Source organism: Stegostoma tigrinum, chromosome 19 (genome assembly GCF_030684315.1).
Source record: "Stegostoma tigrinum isolate sSteTig4 chromosome 19, sSteTig4.hap1, whole genome shotgun sequence".
Classification (NCBI taxonomy): domain Eukaryota; kingdom Metazoa; phylum Chordata; class Chondrichthyes; order Orectolobiformes; family Stegostomatidae; genus Stegostoma; species Stegostoma tigrinum.
This window is the reverse complement of record NC_081372.1, coordinates 9,855,085-9,877,644: the sequence shown is the minus strand read 5'-3', so window position 1 is coordinate 9,877,644 and position 22,560 is coordinate 9,855,085. Positions and strand designations below refer to the sequence as shown.

Here is a 22,560-nt window from a genome sequence, read left to right as displayed (position 1 = left end):
CGATTGTTTAAGGAGCTGATCAGAATGCAGATTGAATAGCACTTGGTTTTAGCACCCAGTCAACACAATTTAAGACTCTCCATTATTTTCAGAATTACAGGATTCACAGAATATTACATATTCACAGTGTATTAATTTTCAAAGAGGCAGTTGGAATACCTCAGCTGCCAAAGGGTTAAATGAATCATGCAATCAGCCTGGACACAGCCAATGAAAGAAATGTTCCAAATGCACCTCTCAATACTCTGACAGCACCTCCCCGCTTGTTTCCCCCTCCAAACATGCGTCTTGGTAAACAACTGATGGAATAACACAATCAGAATATCAACACCAATGTTAATAGATTCTACGCACTGTTCCCCATTTATTCGTGCATCTTGCCTCTTTGTCCTCAAATATTTTAACCAAATCGAATTAGATACACAAAGCAGTGATGCCACATGCTCAGTTACTAGTCTGTACTCTCTTGTTTCACAAAACAAAGTAGAAGTCAAAATTAATAAAGAATAGTGCTGGACTGTGCAGATATGATGTTGCCCAAGCCAAGAGGTTAGAGGTTCACGGTGATTTATGGTTATACTCACCCATCCTGGTTATAGATATACAGTCAAGATCACCCCCCACCCCCCGCCCCAAGTATCCTCACTGGGAATGGCTTTAACTCCCCCAACTGCAGACCAAGATCATCCCCCCACTCTCCTCACTGAGAATGGCTTCACTCCCCACTCTCCTCAATGAGAATGGCTTCACCCACCCACCATAGACCAAGATCACCCCTACTCTCCTCACTGAGAATGGTTTCACCCACCCACCACAGATCAAGATCAAGATAACAAAGTGTGAAGCTGGATGAACACAGCAGGCCAAGCAGCATCTCAGGAGCACAAAAGCTGACGTTTCGGGCCTAGACCCTTCATCAGAGAGAACATCAGTTTTTGTGCTCCTGAGATGCTGCTGGGCCTGCTGTGTTCATCCAGCTTCACACTTTATTATCTTGGATTCTCCAGCATCTGCAGTTCCCATTATCTCTCATAGATCAAGATCATCCCTCCACTCTCCTCACTGAGAATGGTTTCACCCACCCACCACAGACCAAGATCACCCCCTACTCTCCTCACTGAGAATGGTTTCACCCACCCACCATAGACCAAGATCACCCCCCCCACCCTCCTCACTGATAATGACTTCACCCCTCCACGCTTCTTACTGAGAACGGCTTCACCCCCACACTGCTCACTGAGAATTGGTTCACCCCCCCCATAGATCAAGATCATTCCCCCAATCTCCTCACTGAGAATGGTATCACCCCCCACCACAGACCAAGATCACCCCCACCACTCTCGTCACTGAGAATGGTTTCACCCACCCACCCCACCATACACCAAGATCATTGCCCCACTCTCCTCACTGAGAATGGCTTCACCCACCCACCCCACCATACACCAAGATCATTCCCCCACTCTCCTCAATGAGAATGGCTTCACCCACCCACCCCACCATACACCAAGATCATTGCCCCACTCTCCTCACTGAGAATGGCTTCACCCACCCACCCCACCATACACCAAGATCATTCCCCCCACTCTCCTCAATGAGAATGGCTTCACCCACCCACCAAAGACCAAGGTCATCCCACTCCCTTCACTGAGAATGGTTTCACCCACGCCCCCAGCGTCATAGACTAAGACCACCACCCCCCCACCCCGCACACTCCTCAGTTAGAATGGTTAAACCCCATTGGCCATGCACCCAGAATGTAACCTGGAGGCACCTGCACGGGAATGTCATATCTGATTGGAGGTCAATTAGTGATGGAAACAGCTTTAAATGACCTGACTGGATGATTTTTTTTTAATTTAAAAGTTGAGGACCCCCCACTCCAAACACACCACCTGGTCAAGATTGTACACAATCTCAGACCACACTTTTCAGTGACATCCTCCCACTCCCCACCCCTCCCCCTACACACCCACAACAATCTATTCTCCTTAACTGACAATCCCCTTCCCCAACCCAGGGCATAAATATAAGTGGTCTAACACAATGACACTAGAATGAATGTGAAAATAATTCATAGATTCCTATTCAAGTGAGAGATGCCAACCTTAGTGGACAGCTAATGTTCACATTACACTCGAGAACACAATACTCTCGCTTTCTAAAAGCCCGGAGGCTTTCGCTGGAAGTGAACAGGTGTGCAGTAAAACCCCTGATCCCCACCCACCCACTTCCCCCTTTATCCAAGATCTTGTTTCCCTCTCCCCCCACACCAATCCCTTCAGGGATTGACTGGAGAGAGGAAGAGAAGGCGGCTTCTCGCTAGGACCCAGCAGAGCCTCTCCATCGCCCAGACAAGGTGTCACTGGGAATGGCAAATCGAAAGGCTTCTCCACGCTTTACGCACTATCAAGGCAGCTTTGAGCTTGGCTTCAGACACGACACGCATGTTATCTCTAAACCTGGATCCCCAGGAGACGCTCAGGGTTCAAAGCAGACGTTCAGGCTAATATTTTCAAAGCTGTCCTCGCATCAGTTTGAACTTGCTCAGTGAGAGATGCATATCGTTTCAGTCTCTCTCCCTAGTCTGGCTGTATCCTGAGTATTTCACGTTAACTTATTGTCCTTTGAAATCCCCATACGTAAAAACAAAACTAATTGTGAAATCCTGCTGCTAAAGCCAGGCCGGTGCCTGCATCCCTGGACAAATATCTCCTTTCTCGACTAATCCAGATCAATATTCAAACCCAATTAAGGACAGCTTTTTTTTCGTATTTTTAAAAACTATCCAAACGCGACGGTTTGGCTTAAGGTACAATACCCTGATCACGGCACAAATGCTTTCAACTGTTATTGCCAAACGGATACATCGAATAAATTGTCCTGTTAAAAAGATACCTGCTTTTACTTACTTTGGGACAGCAGTACAATTTTAAAATCATTTGACTTTCCTCTTTTAAAAAAAACCTCAATAAAAAGCGCGCTACAGCAATTGCAAGCTGAATTTTGAAAAATCCAAGTTGATATTGTTGGTTTAAATCTCGGCTTTGCTGTATTTTTATTTTGGGAGGAAGGAAAAGGAATATTTAAAAAGAAAGAAACTTTTTTTAAAACAAAAATGTCCCTAATTTAATAAGTAAATACTAGGTCAGACACACTAGATACCAGCCAGTCTCCTGAAATCATTTCGGTTACTTCGGGAGTGCAATAATCTGGGAATTCGAAATGGGATGCGGAGTTCGTATGCAAGACTTCCATATCTTTATCCAGGGATAGTGAGTCCAAAGGGCCAAGCGCCAGATTTTCAAAGTTAGCGCTGGAGATAATGTCGAGAATCTCATCTTCTAGTTCCTCGTCTGAAGAGCAGGAGGCGAGGGACCTGGTGGAGGAGGGAGAGGAAGACCGCAAGTCCCCGAGAGGATGGGTTAGTCCTGCATCTTCAGGGGAGCGAGGCTCCTCGGGGCTCAGGTCTACAATGGGCTTAGCGCCCGGGGGCTCCGGATCCGGGGCTAACTCATAGTCTTCGTCTTGTCCGCTGGCATCTTCTTCATAGGAAGAGCAGCTGCCCTGCCGCCCTGGCTCCCGACTTCTGGGATCTTCCTGTGCCTCCTGCCGGTCATCTTCAGTGGTCTCGGCTCTGGGTCCAGCCCTCTTAGAGGTTTTCCAAACGCCCTTGTCTCTGGAGCAGCCTCTCCCTCTCTGCGCTTTGTTGCTGAGGTTCTTTCTGACCGAAGCCACCTTCCTGCTGAGCATTTTGGCGATGGCCCCGCTCTTGCCCTTCTTCCTGGGCCGGTACTTGTAATCCGGATAGTCGGCCATGTGTTTGAGCCTCAGGCGCTCGGCTTCTTTGATGAACGGGATCTTCTCGGTGTCCGCCAGGGCTTTCCAGCGTTTCCCCAAGCGCTTGGAGATCTCGGCGTTGTGCATGTCCGGGGACTGCTCCATGATCTTCCGCCTCTCGATCTGTGACCACACCATGAACGCGTTCATGGGCCGCTTGATGTGACCACTGGGGGTTTTACACCAGCCCGGCTCGTTTCTCAGGCTCTCCCCATCGCTGGAGTCTTCAGTTACCATCCTTGGAAGTTTGAGACAGAGAGACGGGGTGGGGAAGTGGAATTAATAAGGAACCAGTGGAAGGAATAAGTCTTTTGGACTGAGAAGCGGTTGCCCCTTTCCTCCTGTGAACAGGAGAGTAGAATTGTAGGGTTCCCGTCCCTCCTAGCACACTACAACCCCATGCGCTCCTACCCACTTCTGAGTTGTAGCTTTTCCTGTGTGTATAAATTCTCTCTCTCTCTCTCTTCACACACCCTGCAAATCCCACCCAGTCGCCGCTGGTATTGGCTGTTGGCTGCACTCACAATCCGCCTATTCACCAATCACCCGAACCCAGACCTACAACAACCGGGGCTGGCCAGAAAAAAACACCTTTGATGTCAATCGATGGTTTTTTTTGTTTTGTAAGGCACCCAACGTATTTCACATCAGTTCAAAGAATGAATGTTTCTCTCTCAGGCTCTCTCCCCGCCTTTCTTCTTTTAAAAAGAAATCTACAGACTTTCACAGAAATGCAGAAACGCATCCTAAATAGCGAGGGTCTCCTTTTATTGAAGCAATTCCCTTTTACGATAACGGCTTGCATGAATGTAGCGATTCCCAACAGCATCAAAAGGTCTGAGTTTGCAAATCAGCCACATTGGTCACTGGAAAATACGTTTACAGAAGTCGGTTTTAGGGAGTGGCTTAAACATATGGGATGTACAAGGGAAAGATCAGACAACCCGGGGTTAATAAGGTTACTAGACTCAAAAGGTATGAACTCTGCTTTCTCTCCACTGATGCTGCCAGACCTGCGGGTTTTCTGTTTCTGTTTCAAATCTCTAGCGTCCGCGCTTTAACTTTATTTCAGGGTCAAAGGGTCGAGTCAGTCAAAGGCACCAAAGCATCAAAGGCGGAGCGATGCTATTTGATGTACTATTGCAAAAGAAATCACAGAGTTCACACAAGTGTTATAGTGCAGCAGGAGGCCATCCAACCCATCGTGGCTTTCCAAATGTGCATTTTGAACTGGAGTCCTCCTCCTCATCCTACCTTCTCCCTGTAACACTGTACATTGTTTGCAGTCAAATAAACAATCCAATACCCAAACTATTGAGTCTTCATTGCAATTCTGGATAATAGAATCACAGAACATAGAACATAGAAAAGTACAGCACAGTACAGGCCCTTCAGCCCACAATGTTGTGCTGTGGAATAATCCTAATCCAAAAGTAAAGTAACCTAACCTACATTCCCCTCAATTCACTGCTGTCCAGGTGCATGCCCAGCAGTCGCTTAAATGTCACTAATGACTCCGCTTCCACGACTACCAGTGGCAAACTGTTCCATGCGCTCACAACTGTCTGGGTGAAGAACCTCCCTCTGATGTCTCCTCTATACCTTCCTCGTAACACCTTAAAACTATGATCCCTCATGGCAGTCAATCCTGCCCTGGGGAAAAGTCTCTGGCTATCGACTCTATCCATGCCTCTCATTACCTTGTACACCTCAATCAGGTCACCTCTCTTCCTCCTTCTCTCCAGAGAGAAAAGTCCGAGCTCAGTCAACCTCTCCTCATAAGCCCTCCAGTCCAGGCAGCATCCTGGTAAACCTCCTTTGCACCCTCTCCAAAGCCTCCACATCTTTCCTATAATAGGGTGACCAGAACTAGACACAATATTCCAAGTGTGGTCTCACCAGGGTTTTGTAGAGCTGCAGCATAACCTCGCGGCTCTTAAACTCGATCCCCCTGTTAATGAAAGCCAAAACACCATATGCTTTCTTAACAACCTTATCCACCTGGGTGGCAACTTTGAGGGAACTGTGCACTTGAACACCAAGATCCCGCTGTTCCTCCACACTGCCAAGAATCCTGCCTTTAATCCTATGTTCAGCATTTAAGTTCGACCTTCCAAAATGCATCACTTCGCATTTATCCAGGTTGAACTCCATCTGCCATTTCTCAGCCCAGCTCTGCATTCTGTCAATGTCTCGCTGAAGCCTGCAATAGCCCTCGGTACTATCAACGGCACCTCCAACCTTTGTGTCATCAGCAAACATACTAACCCACCCCTCAACCTCCTTATCCAAGTCATTTATAAAAACTCCAAAGAGCAGACCCAAGAACAGAGCCCTGTGGGACACCATTCAGCACTGACCTCCAGGCAGAATACTTACCATCTACAACCACTCTCTGCCTCCTGTCAGCCAACCAGTTCTGAATCCAGAGAGCCAAATCACCCTGTATCCCATACCTCCTGACTTTATGAATGAGCCTGCCGTGGGGAACCTTATCAAACGCCTTGCTGAAATCCACGTACACCACATTCACTGCTCGACCCTCGTCAACCTGACTCGTGACCTCCTCAAAGAACTCAATAAGATTTGTGAGGCATGACCTGCTCCTCTCAAAGCCATGCTGACTCCCTTTAATCATGCTATGCTTTTCCAAATAGTCATAAATCCTATCCCTCAGAATTCTTTCCAAAACCTTGCTGACCACACACGTAAGACTGACTGGTCTGTAATTTCCAGGGATTTCCCTATTCCCTTTCTTGAAAAGAGGAACATTTGCCTCCCTCCAATCTTCCAGTAAGATGGAGTCATACTGCGCAGAAATGGACCCTTCAGTCCAACTCAGGTACAGAAGCTTGAACACATGCACCAATAAGGTATTAAACTGCTGAATGGACAACTCTAATTTCTAGCGAGTTTTGAGAAGATTTGTAGCTCAAGTTGAGGTTCTGGATGTGAGTTTGCTTACAGAGCTGTAAGGTTAGTTTTCAGACGTTTCGTCACCATTCTAGGTAACATCACGGAGGCTCACTGATGATGTTACCTAGAATGGTGACGAAATGTCTGAAAACTAACCTTCCAGCTCAGCGAGCAAACTCACATCCACAACTCTAATTTCAAATAGATCTTGCTAATATTGATCTTGCTTTGTGCACCCCCTTGTATGCCTTCTCTGTCTAAGCACCCTATGATCTGTATGTCCTTGCTTATGATGATCTGCCTGTTCTGCTTGCAAAACGAACATTTCACTGTACTTAGGTACGTGACCACGATAAATCAAATCAAAATCAAATCATCCAGATGATCAAGTTTCCTGAATTAAACTAGTCCCATTTGTTTGTATTTGGCCCACATCCCTCTAAACCTTTCCTATTTATGTACCAGTCCAAATGTCTTTTAAATATTGTAACTATACCTGCATCTACAGCTTTCTCTAGCTGTTCATTCCACATATGAACCACACACTGTCAGAAAACGTTGGCCCTCAGGTTCCCTTTAAATCTTTCTCCCCTCACAAAAGATCTTTGCTATTCATCTTATCTATGCCCCTCATGATTGTATAAATATCTATGAGGTGACCCTTCAACCTCCTGTGCTCCAGCAAAAAAAAAGTCCCAGCTTATCCACCTTCTCCTCATAACTCAAACTCCCCAATCCCAGATCATCCTTGTAAATCTTTTCTGCACCTTCTCTAATTTAATATTATCCCTACTATAGCAATGTTTCCCAGACTTGTATTTACTTCGTTTGCAGTGGGTTATAGACCTGGAGGTAAGCACTGAAGAGAAAGCGGATGTGAGGAATAAATGCTTTACTTCTGTCCTCACATGAAGGATACTAAAAAACTTTCCAGTGACAAGAAGGTTGAAGTGAAAGAGGAACTTGGGGAAATTATAATCGCTGGGGAAGTGGAACTGAAGAAACCGGTGGAGAAGCAGATGATAAGACTCAAGGTGCTGTTGGATTTTATCATAAGCTCAGGCTAATGAGGCAATTGATATTAATTTTCCTGAATTTCATGCGGTATTGAGTACAAGAGTTGGCAGGTCATGTTACAGCTGTATAGGTCTTCGGTTCGACTACATTTGGAATACTGCAAACAGATCTGGTCGCCACATTATCAAAAGGATGTGGATGCTTTGGAGAGGGTGCAGAGGAGGTTCACCAGGATGTTGCCTCGTATGGAGGGCATGAGCTATGAAGAGAGGTTGAGTAGATTAGGATTATTTACATTAGAAAGACAGAGGTTGAGGGGGGTCCCGATTGAGGTCTACAAAATCATGAGAGGTATCGACAGGGTGGATAGCAAGAAGCTTTTTCCCAGAGTGGGGGATTCAATTACTAGATGTCAGAATTTCAAGGTGAGAGGGGAGACGTTTAAGGGAGATATATGTGGAAAATTCTTTACACTGAGGGTGATGGGTGCCTGGACTGCGTTGCCAGCGGAGGTGGTAGAGGCGAGCACGATATCATCATCATAGACAGATACATGAATGGGCAGTGAGCAGAGGGATACAGATCCTTGGAAAATAGGTGACAGGTTTAGACAGAGGATCTGGATCGGCGCAGGCTTGGAGGGCCGAAGGGCCTGTTCCTGTGCTGTAATTTTCTTTGTTCTTTGTTCTTTGTTCTTTATTCATACATTCTCTGAAGGTTCCATTAGACTGTAAATGGTAAATATAACCCCTGTATTCAAGATGGGACAAAGGTAGAAAACAAGAAACTATAGGTCAGTTTGCTTGATATGTGTCAGGGGAAGGTGTTCAAATTGGTTGCTGTGGTGTAGTGGTAGTGTCCCTACCCTACAAAAGGAGGCCTAGGTTCATGTGTCATAACATCTCTGAACAGGAAAACTTGATTAATTTTTTAGAAAAATTAAGAAAGTTCTCACTTGGTACTTGGGCAAAAGCTCCAAGTCATTGGAAAGAACCAGCCTGGTGTTATAAAATGGAGATTGTATTTTATCAATTTATTTGAAGGAGTAACATGCCCTGTCAATAAAGGGATTTCTGTAGATGTATTTAGATTTCTAGGGAAATTTACCAAGCCTCCACATAAAAAAGCTAATGTAGGAGTTCACAGAATAGGAGGTAACTTACCAGAACAGATAGAAGATTGGCTGGCTGACTGGCAGGATATAGATAAATTGGCCTGTTTCAGGTTGACAGGTTGTAACAAATCATTTCCTTCAGGGGTCTCTACTGGACCCTTAATGTTTTACACTTATATTATCTACATTGATAAAGTGATGGACGCTATAATCGTTGGCTCAATTTGCAGACGACACAAAGATAGGTCAGAAAGCAAGTCGTAAAAGTGACATAGTAAGATGTAGAGCTATGTATTTAGGTTGAATGAGTCGGCAGAAATTTTGTAGGCTGAGTATAATGGGGGAAAATGTGAAGTTGTTCACTTTGGAAGGAAGAATCTTTTAAAATAAAACAGACAGTTAGTTTAATGGAGAAGTACGGTAAATGACCGAGGGTAGCAGAATCTCACTGTTCTTGCGCACAACTCTCAGGGCAGATATGCAGTGGCTTAGTGATTAGCATTACTACCTCACAGTTGTGACCTGGGTTCAATTCCCACCCTTGGGTGACTGTCTATGTGGAATTTTCACATTCTGTCTGGGCACTCTGGTTTTCTCTCATAGTCCAAAAATGTGCAGGCTGGGTGGATCAGTCATGAGGAATGGAGGGGGGGAGGTAGGCCTGGGCAGGATGTTCTTTGGAGGGTCAGTGTGGGCATGGTGTGTCAATTGGCCTGCTTCTGCGCCTTAGGGATTCTATGATGCAGTGCACAGTTAGGAATGTTAATATGCTGCTAGCCTCTATTATTAAGAGGAATTGCTTCAGTTGTACAATCATTAGTGAGACCACATCTTAAAGACTGTGTACAGTTTCAGTCCCCTTATTTAAGGAAAGGATGTAAATGCATTAGAAGCAGTACACTGGATGTTTGACTGGATTGATACCTGGAATGAACAGATTGGGTGGTACGGTGTCTCAGTGGTTAGCACTGCAGCCTCAGAGCACCAGGGACCCAGGCTCAATTCCAGCCTCAGGCGACTGCCTGTGTGGAGTTTGCACATTCTCCCCGTGTCTGCACGGGTTTGGTCCAGGTGCTCCGGTTTCCTCCCACAGTCCAAAGATGTGCAGGCTAGGTGGATTGGCCATGCTAAATTGCCCATAGTGTTCAGGGGTGTGTCAGTTGTGGGGGGATGGGTCTGGGTGGAGTGCTTCAGGGGGCAGTGTGAACTTGTTGGGTTGAAGGGCCTGCTTCCACACTGTAGGGAATCTAATCTAATCTATAACATTGTCTTCTGGGAAACAATTGGACAAGCTTGTTTCAGTGGAGCAAGGGGTAGTTTAATCAAAATGTATACATTTCTGAGTGTCCTTGACAAGATGATTATGGAAAGGATGTTACTCTTCTGGTCAGCCCAGAGCTGGATGGAGTGTGGTCACTGTTTTAAAATGAAGAGGGAGCTTTTCCATCAGAGAGTTGTACAACTTTTGAACTGTCTGCCTCAGAAGACAGCGGAGGTGTGTCATTGAATATTTTCAACACAGTAGGTAGTTAGATTCTTATACAAAGTATTGCAGAAATTTAGCAGGTTTGGCAGCATCTAGGGAGAGAAAACAAAGTTAACATTTCAAGATAATAAAGTGTGAAGCTGGATGAACACAGCAGGCCAAGCAGCACCTCAGGAGCACAAAAGCTGATGTTTCGGGCGTCGACCCTTCATCAGAGAGGGGGATGGGGTGAGGGTTCTGGAATAAATAGGGAGAGAGGGGGAGGCGGACCGAAGATGGAGAGAAAAGAAGATAGGTGGAGAGGAGATTACAAGAGAGTTGCAGTGGGAGAGAGATTCCCTGAGGTTGGTCCGGAGGAAGGAGGGTAACTTCTTCAGGTTAGGCATCCCTGGAAGAGGCTTCGCAGTAAGCTTAAAATTGTATCAGAGATAATGGGAACTGCAGATGCTGGAGAATCCAAGATAATAAAGTGTGAAGCTGGATGAACACAGCAGGCCAAGCAGCATCTCAGGAGCACAAAAGCTGACGTTTCGGGCCTAGACCCTTCATCAGAGAGGGGGATGGGGTGAGGATTCTGGAATAAATAGGGAGAGAGGGGGAGGCGGACCGAAACGTCAGCTTTTGTGCTCCTGAGATGCTGCTTGGCCTGCTGTGTTCATCCAGCTTCACACTTTATTATCCTCTCTCAACATTTCAAGACCCCCTTTTCAAAACAAGAACATAAGTTTCTGGAAAAGCTCAGCAGGCCTGCCTGCATCTGTGAAGAACAAAATCAGAGTTAATGTTTCGGTCCAGTGAACCTTCCTCAGGACCCCTTTAGGATTCTCATTAGACAGGGAATTAATGGCTATCAGGGATAGATGGGAATATGGTAGTGGGAATACAAACAAATGAGCCATGATCTTATTGAATAGTGGAGCAGGCTTAAAGGACCAAGGGCCTACTTTTGTTCTTGATTCATAAATGGTTGCAGTGTAGTTGAGAGTGGGGTGGTCAATACACAGACTGAGGGTAAAGGGAACTCGCTTTAAAAAGCTCTGAGGAATGGTCATCAGACCTGAAACATTAACTCTGATTTCTCTTCACAGATGCTGCCGGACCTGCTGAGATTTTCCAGCAATTCTTTGCGTGTTCCTGATTTACGGCATCCGCAGTTCTTTCGGTTTTTGTTTAGCTTTAAAAATAAATGCGTAAAATGCATGGCAGCTACTGAATTCAACTTTTACTCTCTGCCAGGGTGGGGTTTGGAATCTGTGTCCCCAGAACATTAGCCTGATGGTTTGAATTACTAATTCAGTCTGGTGACACCACCTCCAACTTGATTAGGCACTTTGTACCCTTCTGAACACAACATTAGGCAGAACAACTTCAGACCATAACCTCTGATCCCATTTTGTATCCTTTCCTTTGTAGATTTCAGTCTTATTCTTGGTTTGCACTCAAATGTTGGCTGCTCATTACCGTGTGATTCACATTGCCCCTAGACACTTTTTTTTTCTCTACTTTTCCCATTGCCATCCTGTTTGGTTCTACCCATCAAAACCTCTGGCATATCACATCTCCTATCTACCAGTTGTCAGAGATATTCTCTTCTTTTGATGTGGGGGTGCCGGTATTAGACTGGGGTGGACGGGGTCAGAAGTCACATGACACCACATTATAGTCCAACAGGTTTATTTGAAATTACAAGCTTTCGGAGCGCTGCTCCTTTGTCAAGTCATTTTTATTTTTGACCTCCATTATTCTGACTTAAGACCCAATTCTAATTTATCCTGTTCTGTTGAAATGTCATTGACGTGTAATATTTCACTTTTTATTTCAATTTTCCACCATCTGAGACATTTTGCGTTTGAATCCGTTTTATTTGATGTTCGTTTCAGGACACATGCTTGGCTTGGGTGGGATAGAGAACTTACCTGTTCTTCACATAGTGTCACAGGTTCTTTTCTCTGAGAGGCTGGATGAGCTTTAGTTTAATATATTCTCTGAGAAGACAGCATGAGGACTGTGCATTGTGCCCACATTACTGGAATGAGACCTGAATTTACAACGTTCAGACTTAGAACTGTCGAAGGTTGTCAAGAAGGCATTTAGCACGCTTGCCTTCATTGCTCAGACCTTTAAATATAGGAGTTGGGATGTCACGTTGAGGTTGTACAGGACATTTGTGAGGCCTCTTCTAGAGTACTGTGTACTGTTCTGGTTGCCCTGTTATGGGAAAGATAATATTGAAGTGGAGAGGATTCAGAAAAGATTTACCAGGATGTTACCAGGAATGGAGGGTTTGAGTTATAGGGAGAGACTGGATCGGCTGGGACCTTCTCTTCACTGGAGTGCAGCAGGCTGCGGGGTGACCTTATAAAATCATGAGGAATATAGATGAAGTGAATGACAGGTGGCTTTTCCCTGGAGTGGGGTATTTCAAGAGTCGGGGGCATACTTTTTAATGGTGAGAGGAGAAAGATCTTAAAAGAACATGAGAGGCAACATTTTTTCGCAGAAGTTGTTTTATTTCTACAATGAACTTCGAGAGGAAGTGGTGGATGCAAGTACAGTTACAATGTTTACAAGTTATTAGGATAACTACATGGATAGGAAAGGCTAAGAGGGATATGGGCCAAGGGGCAAGCAAGCGGGACTAGTTTAGTTTGGGATTATAGTTGGCATGGACTGGTTGGACTGAAGGGTCTGTTTCCGTGCTGTATGACTCTATAATTCTAAGTCATAGGAGTCTAATGCACAGAAAAAGGCCCTTTGGCCAATCTCCTCCTGTCTAAAACAACCAACTAACTATTCTAATTTCATTTTCTAGCATTTGATCCTTAAACATGTATGCGTTAGCATCGTACGTGCACATCCAAATATTTCTAAAATGTTATGAGGGTTTCTGCCTCTACTAACTTTACAAGCAATGAATTCTAGATTCTCGCCATCCTGTGAAAAACAATTTCCTCACGTCCCCTCAGAACCATTTGCCCCTTACTTTAAATGTGTGCGCCTGGTAATTGATCCCTCCATCAAGGGGGAGAGTTGCTTCTTGTCTAACCCATGTATAGCATTGATAATTTTATACATCTCAATCATGGCCTCTCTCAATTTCCTCTGCTCTAGGGAAAATAATCCCAGTTTGCCCAATCCCTCTTCATAACCAAAACTATCAAATAACCCCTTGTTAACAGCCTGTGTCCATTTAACAGATCTTTCACTGTGTGTTTACCCAACACTTCTCCAGAATTTACTGAAATAGCCAACAATCATCATCCCGTACAACATTATGTGTGCTCTTGCCAAAAACAGTTGTGGAGTTTTGCAAAATCTCTACCTCATGCCTGTCTTTTCATTTGCCAATAACTTCAATTTTCAGGGTGTCAGAAACTAACGTTCTCTTTCTTTCCATTCTTTTACTTTCCTTGAACATTTCCCTTTATAATGTTTCTTACAACTCCATTTCTTCTCATGATATGAACCTGCCCGGACTATCACGTTCAGTAAATTACTTTGTTTGTTCAGTATCTCAGCAGTTTCTGTTCAGCAAGTCCTTTCCATTTTCCTCCAAACCCACATTTCAAAGCTGTGCAGCAAATTGGTCTCCTCAAAATCCTCTACACAAAATCCTCTACACAAAATCCTCTACACAGAATCCTCTACACAGAATCCTCTACACAAAATCCTCTACACAAACTTCTCTACTCAGAATCCTCTACACAGAATCCTCTACACAAAATCCTCTACACAGAATCCTCTACACAGAATTCTCTACACAAAATCCTCTACATAGAACGGTTTAACCTGACTTCACCAACCCTTTCTCCCCATTTGAGTCTGTGTCCACTGAATATCATAGGTTGGTGCATTTATAGTTATGGTGGCTTGCTCTGCACCAATTGGGCATTGCATTTCATACAATATAACAGTGACTACACTTGAAAAGCAAGTCATCAGCTGTGGAACAGTTTGAGATACTCAGAGGCTGTGAACGGCATTATATAAATTCAACTTCTCAGTTTTATCTCCCCGACCTTCATTCTTCGCTTTCTGTTTCAAGACTGTGGTGACATTAACTATATCAATCCTAGATAACAAGGTGTGGAGCTGGATGAACACAACAGGCCAAGCAGCATTAGAGGAGCAGGAAAGTGATGTTTCAGGCCGAGATCCTGAAGTATATCAATCCTGATCTCTGCTGCACAATCTGATATTAACATTCCATTAGAGCTTGAAATGCAGAAGACTGAGTTTGATATTAGTAGAGACATGTATGTCCAGTATTTAACCAAAGCTTTAATCTATTTAAAGAAAGTCTTGCATTCGTATGGCGCTTTACATGTCAAAGTGCTCTGCAGCCTATGAAGTACAGTATTTACTGTTGTAGTGATGAAAACATAGAGACTGTTTTGCAAACATGTGATAAACAGCAAGAAGACGATGGCTAGACAATCTGTTCTGGACCTGCTTTCTGTTCGCTGATGCTGGCAGAGTTGCTGAGTTTCTCGAGCAATTTCTGATTTTGACTCTGCTGCTATTGATTTGTGGATCATTTGTGGAGCGAGACTCCTACTCTTGCTTGGAGTAGTGCAGTGGGATATTTTGCATTTATGCAATCTTACAGACAGGGTTTAAGGCTTCATCCAACAGCCCCTCCAAACCCACAGCACTGCTGAGGTATTGGGCGTGAGTGCTAAATTTAATCTTCATGCTTAAGCCTCAGAGGTTGAATTGAACCCAGGATCTATAGATTGAAAGTAAGTATACTAACAACTGAGCTACAGTTGACACCACGTCAAGGAATTTGATGCAAACACATTTTCTGATCACTATGACATAAAATGATCTTAGCTCCCAAGTGAATGTGTGCAATGGAGCTACATGCAACCTGCAAATCAAAAGTTGAATTATTCATCATCAAACATAAGATTTTGATTGATTTTGCACAGTGCGAGTAAATGCTCAGATGTATGTATTTATTTCTCATATCCCAAATGCTGAAGACACATGATGCCCTTAATATTCAATTTTGACAGAAAAATTCCAATCAGGAAATAATTACATTTTAAATTGGTAGCTGATAACTGAGATTTTAACATGTGGGATTATTTCGAAGATGCTCACATCACAACACACTGACTGCGTGATGGCTACCGTGTCTCAGGGATGCTTGTGCTCCACAGTTCCAGCATCAGTCTAAGCTCCTCTGTTTTAGGCAGTTACATGTGAACAACAGAACTTGCATTTATATAGCGCTGTTAATGCAATACAATGTCACAAAGTGCTTCACAGGAGCAACAATCAAGCAAAACCTGACATGTGGCAACATAAGAAAATATTCAGCCAAATGACTAAATGTTTGATCACAAGGGGGACTCAGTAGTTAACACTGGTGCTTTACAGTGCCAGAGACCTGGGTTCAGCTCCACCCTTAGGTGACTGTCTGTGTGGAGTTTGTATGTTCTCCTTGTTCCTGCATGGGTTTCCTTCCGTAGCCCAAATATGTAAAGGTTAGGTAGTTTCATCATCTTAAATTGCCCACAGTGTTCAGGGATGCATTGGTTAGGTTGGACTAACAATAGTAGAGGGGATGGATCTGGGCGAGATACTCTTCAGAGGATTGTTGTGGACTTGATGTGTTCAATGTCTTGCTTCCACACTGCAGGGATTCTATGATCAGGGAGGTCAGTTTGAAACAACATTGTAGAGGAGAAGAGTGAGAGTGTTGGATGGGTGGAATTTCAGATATTAGGGCCTAAATAACCTTACTCAACCCTTTGTATTTTTTTGCTCACTTGTGGGACATGGGCCTACATTTATTGCCTGGCCATCATTGCCCCTTGAGAAGGTGGTGGTGACCTGCCTTATTGAACTGGTGCAGTCCATGTACTGTAGGTTGACACACAATGTTATTAGAGAGGGAATTCAGGGATTTTTGACCCAGCAACATTAAAGGAGGGGCAATATATTTACACGTCACGATGGCTGAGAGAGGAATTTGCTGGTCGTGGTGTCCCATGTGTCTGCTTGCCGTTGTCCTTCTGGGTAGAGCAGTCACGGGTTTGAAACATGCTATCTAAGGAGCCATGTTGAATTTCTGCAGTACACCATGTGTAAATGGCAAATATTGTTGCCAAAGTTCCCTCTAAGCTGTGTACATACATAGCCGCATTGATGTTTCACACACAGCGATTGGCGTCAACGTGCCAATCACAGCATTGACTCTGGTTCTGGATGTCATTCTGCCACATACAGCCTTCAGAGACCCATACAGCTGGGAAGGCAACTAGAGGGAACATTGCCTACTATCACTGAGCATCAGTGGTGGAGGAGGTGGACGTGGCGCCAATCGAGTGGGCTGCTTTGTTCCTGGATGGTGTCAAGCTACTTGAGCATTGTTGGAGGTGCACTCATCCAGGCAAGGGGGGAGTATTCCATCACACTCCTGACTTGTGCCTTGGAGATAGTGGACAGGCTTTGGAGAGTGGACTTTCTTGTGAGTCTAGTCTAGTTCCTGGTTACTGGCAGTGCCTAGGATGCTAATAGTGAAGGATTCAGCGTTGGTAATGCCATTGAATGTCAAAGGGAGATGATTAGGTTCTCTCTTGTTGGAGATGGTCATTTACTGGCATTTCTGTGGCCTGAATGTAGCTTCCCACTTGTTTGTCCAAATATGGATATTATCCAGGTCTTGCTGCATCCTGATACAGACTGCTCCACTGTCTGAATCATGAATGGTGCTGAACATTGTGCAATCATCAGTGAGCATCCCCACTTCTAACCTTATGATGGAGGGAAGATCAGTGATGAAGCAGCTGAGACAATAAAGTGTGAAGCTGGATGAACACAGCAGGCCAGGCAGCATCTCAGGAGTACAAAAGCTGACGTTTCGGGCCTAGACCCTTCATCAATTCTCCCTTATTCCCACTGATTCCAGTTTTGCTAGGGCTTCTTGAAATCACAGTCGATCAAATGCAGCCTTGATGTCAAGGGCAGTCACTCCCACCTCACATCTGACATTCAGCTCTTTTGTCCATATTTGAGCCAAGGTTATAATCATTACCATCACTGTTTCTGGTGCCTGGGTCAGTGCCAGGCAGTCCATCAGATTTCATTCCTGTTTTAAGCTTTTTAGCAGCTCATGACTTGCCAGTTAAGAGCTGTGGGTCTGGAGTCACGTATAGGTTAGACAAGATAGAAAATGACAGTTTTCTTTCCCTAAAAGAGATGAGTGAAACATTAGGGGATATGTGACAAGCAACAGGGGTCATCATCAAACATTAAATGTTGTTTTTATTTTAAATTCAAGTTCATTGGGGTCATTTAAGAGACTGCTGGACATGTATATGGTCACAGAAATTTGAGGGTGCATACATGAGGATCAATGGTCGGCACAACATTGTGGGCTGAAGGGCCTGTTCTGTGCTGTACTGTTCTATGTCTATGTCTATGTCTAAGTTCCATTATCTGTCATGGTGGGATTTGAACCCCAGTCCCAGGGACATTACCTGAATCTCTAGATTACTTGTTATTCCTGACCAATATTGACATCCTGTTTGTGTGCATGCTGCATCTCTGACTTCATATCTTCTCCGTCACAGAGACCGCCCTCTTGTATTTACTACATATTTATCCTCTCCCCATTCCAGCTCAACTGGTGCAAAAACCCATGACTATAGTCTGGGTGAACCTTAACTTGGCTGATGCTCTCCTGTTAGATGCTGCCTTTCAGCTCATCCAAAACTCTGTTGCTGATATCACAGAACCAAGCCCCTATGGTCTGCTGCATTATTTCCTGCTTCAGGACCTCACTCTCTATCTTTCAAAGCTCTTTGAGACTGGTACCTCCACACTTTCTCTCCTCTGACTCAGGTCCTTGTACATTCTATGACACTGCCATTGATGTCAGTACCTGGGTTGACAGCTTTGGAGAGTTCCTTCCGACAGTCATCTCTCAAATCCTCCTCAAAATCTATCTTTTCTCCTCACAGTTTTCACCAATCCTCTGTCTCTCTACAGGTAGGCGGTGATTTTCCGTTACTCTGCTAAGATGATGTTGTTGATGACAGTGGCTCTGTGGTTAGCACTGCAGCCCCCCAGCGCCAGGGACCCAGATTCGATTCCACCCTTGGGCGACTGTCTGTGTGGGGTTCGCACGCTCTCCTCGTGTCTGCGTGGGTTTCCTCTCATGGTCCAAAGATGTGCAGGCTAGGTGGATTGGCCATGCTAAATTGCTGGTAGTGTTCAGGGTTGTATAGGTTAGGGGGATGGGTTCGGAGGGTGGTGCTCTCAGGGTCAGTGTGGGCTTGTTGGACCAAAGGGCCTGTTTCCACACTGTAAATATTCTATGATGATTTCAACTCGAAAGATGTCGCAGAAATCGAAATTGTTGTTATTACCACTCCCGACATAATTCAGTGCGGCATTGAGGGAGTGCTGCCTGGTTGGAGGAGCGTCTGTCAGATGAGACATTAACCTGGGCCCCATTTGTCTATCCTCAAAGAAGAAGTTGTTGGCAATGGGATTCCCTTAGTGTTCTCTTCCACGTCTTGCCCCAATTATTAACGATAAAACAGGTTAGCTGGTTATTTACAATCAGGAACAAAATGGCATAGATTTAAAGTGATTAGTAAAAGAAGAAAGAGTGACATAAGGAAAAACTGAAAGAACTGCAGATGCTGGAAATCGGAAAGAAAGACCAAAATTGCTGGAAAAGCTCTACAGGTCTGGCAGCATCTGTGGAGAGAAATCAATGACAGGATCCGAAACGTTCACTCTTCTTCCGTTCCACAGATGCTGCCAGACCTGCTGACCTTTTCCAGCAATTTTGGTTCCTGTTTTTGACATGAGAAAAAAGAGTATTTCACCCAATGAGTGATAACGTTCTGGAATGAGAGTGTGATGGAGACAGGGGCTGAATCAAAGCTTTCAAAAGCAGATGAGACTGATATTTGAAAAGGAACAACAAGCAGGGAGAAAGCAGGTGAATGGCACTGAGCAAAATGCCCATTGGGAGAGCTAGCACAGACAGAATAGCCCCATTCTGTGCTGTGACTATCCTGCGATTCTATGGCTGACTATTATTTGTGGGCCTTTGCTCTGTGAATATCAGCTGCCACATTAACATGTAAAACACCAGTGGCTGATGAATGTGTGAACCATATACTAAAGTCATCCAAATGCACATCCTTTGTTTTGTCCAACGTGTAGCTCTGTCCCGGCCTTATCATCATGTGCTGCTCAATCTGAATGGCCAGCATTTACAATCCATTGATTTCACATCATTGTCTTAATGATAGTTTTAATAAAATAATTCATGGGGTTCGGTGAGACGATAATTTTGTGCTCTCTTTCATCCCAGTGAATTGTGCAGATGACATTGTAATACAAAATCAATAAATCATTACCTCGATCACGTGTGCTGCTGTCTGTATATGTTACAATGCCCCTCACAAAGCATTGTCTATTGAAGTGTCCTGTGGGACCTGTACTCAAGGCAATCGTTGATATAACTTGCTGTTCTCTATGCATTACAATAAGCTGTGTCCCACCATGATGCTCTATTTTCTATTCACTACCCATAAGCTTTATTGTGTCATGCATAATTACTTGGTTTGTACACATTACAGTCCACTGCATGTGTGGTGCAACACTTCAGACCATGTGCATTTGAGTTCCTTGTGAAAGCCATTGCTTAATTTACTCCTCACTGATTTTAAACACTCCCCCTTAAAGCTCTGGAATTCCGTCAATAAAATTTTCTGCCTCTCCAACTCCCTTCCTTGTCGTGAGACCATCGTTTTAGGACAGAGACAACGTGAAACTCTTTCTCTCAGAGTGTGAACTTTTTGCCCCAGAAAGCAGTGGAGGCAGGATCATTAAATGTTTTGGCAGAAATAGATAGATTCACGTGATGAAGGTGAATAAGAGATTATTGGGTGGGCGCGGCAGAGTAGATGGAAATGTGGAATTTAGGGGAGGCAATGGCCTGGTGGTATTATCAATGGACTGTTTACGCAGGGAGCTAGGTAATATTGTGTGGATCTGGGATTGACATCCTCCACGGCAGAAGGTGGAATTTGAATTCAATGAATGTCTATTAGTAAGAATCTAATGATGACCACGAATCCATTGCTGATTATCAGAAAAACCGACCTAGTTCATTAGTGTCCTTTAGGGAAGGAAACTGCCATTCTTACCTGGCTTGGTCTACATGTGACTCCAGGCCCAAAGCATTGTGGTTGACTCTTAATGGACAAAAAATGCTGGCCTAGCCAGTGATGCCCTCATCCTGTGATTGAGTTTTTTAAAAATTTGGAATACAAACAGATAAGCCAAGGGTGGCACGATGGCTCAGTGGTTAGCACTGCAGCCTCACAGCACCAGGGACCTGGGTTTGATTCCAACCTCAGGTGACTGTCTGTGTGGAGTTTGCACATTCTCCCTGTGTCTGCATGGGTTTCCTCCGGGTGCTTCCGTTTCCTCCCACAGATGTGTAGGTTTGGTGGATCAGCCATGCTAAATTGCCCATAGTGTTCAGGGGTGTGTGGGTTATAGGGGGATGGGTCTGGGTGGGATGCTCCAAGGGGTGGTGTGGACTTGTTGGGCCAAAGGGCCTGTTTCCACACTGTAGAAAATGTAATCTTCCTGAATGGTGGAGCAGGCTTGAAGGGTGAAATGTCTATTTCTGCTGCTAATCTGTGTGTTCATTTTAGATTGTTCCTGCAAAGTGCTTTGGGATATATTATCGTATTAAGGGTGCCAGATAAATGCAGACTGCTGTTTTACAACAACTCCCTATGTTGCTGGCTCTCTGTCAGAGCTGTCTACAGCTCTTTATGTAGTGTGTCCCTTGGTTTCGATCTGATTCTTCAACTGAGCTTTTTTATTGCATACTCTTTCTTGATCCTAATTAGCCACTCACCCTACTGGAAATACACAATGTTTAATTGGCCAGGCTGCTTTGTGAAGGTGTTTCTCTGAGAGGTGGAATATATTCCCCATCTGCCTGTCAGTGTAAAACAATTCAAGAAAATCTCCTGGATCATGTTGAACTTCATCTCGCAGATCTGTAAAGAAAGATTTAGCACGAGGCGGTCAAAGTGTATGACTTTTATTATGACAAATTATTAGGAGATAAATAAATAGGACATTAATCAATCCTTATTTGGAGTAGCATCTATTCTATGAGCCTTTGTACAGTCAGTGAGAATCTGGCATGCTTTTCTCGGTAGATTTCATCTCCTATGCACATTGCTGACATGAATTTGCAAAGTCATCTACCAGGAACAGAAGCATATTTCAGACACTTAATTAGAGGCAAAGAAATCATCAGATGGTCGGTGTGTGCTGAAGGTTTATTTCCTAAAATTATTTTTGTTCCATCAGCAATCTTTCATCTATAACTATGTACACCAGTGAACAGGAAGATGAGAATTCCTGTTGTCACTATCCCTGGAAATGTCCTCATGGATTTTTCTGATTGTTACTGTAACTCCAGTGGAAGATCCCAGAGAAAACAGCCCACCTGGTTGGCAAGATAATAAAATGTGAGGCTGGATGAACACAGCAGGCCAAGCAGCATCTCAGGAGCACAAAAGCTTTTCAGACACAAAAGCTTTTGTGCTCCTGAGATGCTGCTTGGCCTGCTGTGTTCATCCAGCCTCACATTTTATTATCTTGGAATTGTCCAGCATCTGCAGTTCCCATTATCTCTGACACTATTTTAACCACCTGGTTGGCACTCCATTTAGCCACCCCATCAGCACTTACTCCTGCTGCAACCAATCCACTCTAGGATTAGTGTGTATTGTAGACAATAACTCAGCAAGTGTCCTTCAGCAACACCTTCCATGACATCTACCATCGAAAAGGACAACGGCAGCAGATACATGGGAACACCACCACCTGCAGGTTCCCCTCCGAGCAACTCACCATCCTGACTTGGAAATATATCGCCGTTCCTTCACTGAACAGAGTCAAACTCCTTGACCTCCCTCGCTAACATTAGTAGGTGTGCACCAATACATTTGTGGTGCAGTAATTCAATAAGGCAGTTTACCATTGCCTTCTCAAGGGCAATTAGGGATGGGCAATAAACGCTGACCTTATCTCAACCTGGGAGCACATAAATCAGATGAAATACTGGTGGAACACAGGGAAAGACTGCAGATAATTGAATTTAGAGGGCTACAGAGATAGGGCT

The 22,560-nt window shown here is 44.4% G+C and overlaps 1 protein-coding gene across 1 annotated transcript; it reads right to left on the bottom strand.

Annotated features, from left to right (window-relative positions):
- Window positions 1-2,237: 2,237 nt before the first annotated feature.
- On the bottom strand, window positions 2,238-4,260 carry sox12 (SRY-box transcription factor 12). Its single transcript, XM_048550230.2, has one exon. It carries the CDS (start codon window positions 4,072-4,074, stop codon window positions 3,127-3,129), a length of 948 nt encoding a protein of 315 aa, XP_048406187.1. The 5' UTR covers window positions 4,075-4,260; the 3' UTR covers window positions 2,238-3,126.
- Window positions 4,261-22,560: the final 18,300 nt, after the last annotated feature.

What these genes read in the sequence shown, in the direction of transcription:
- sox12 (XM_048550230.2), bottom strand. Translation starts at nt 4,074, where the DNA reads ATGGTAACTGAAGACTCCAGCGATGGGGAGAGCCTGAGAAACGAGCCG.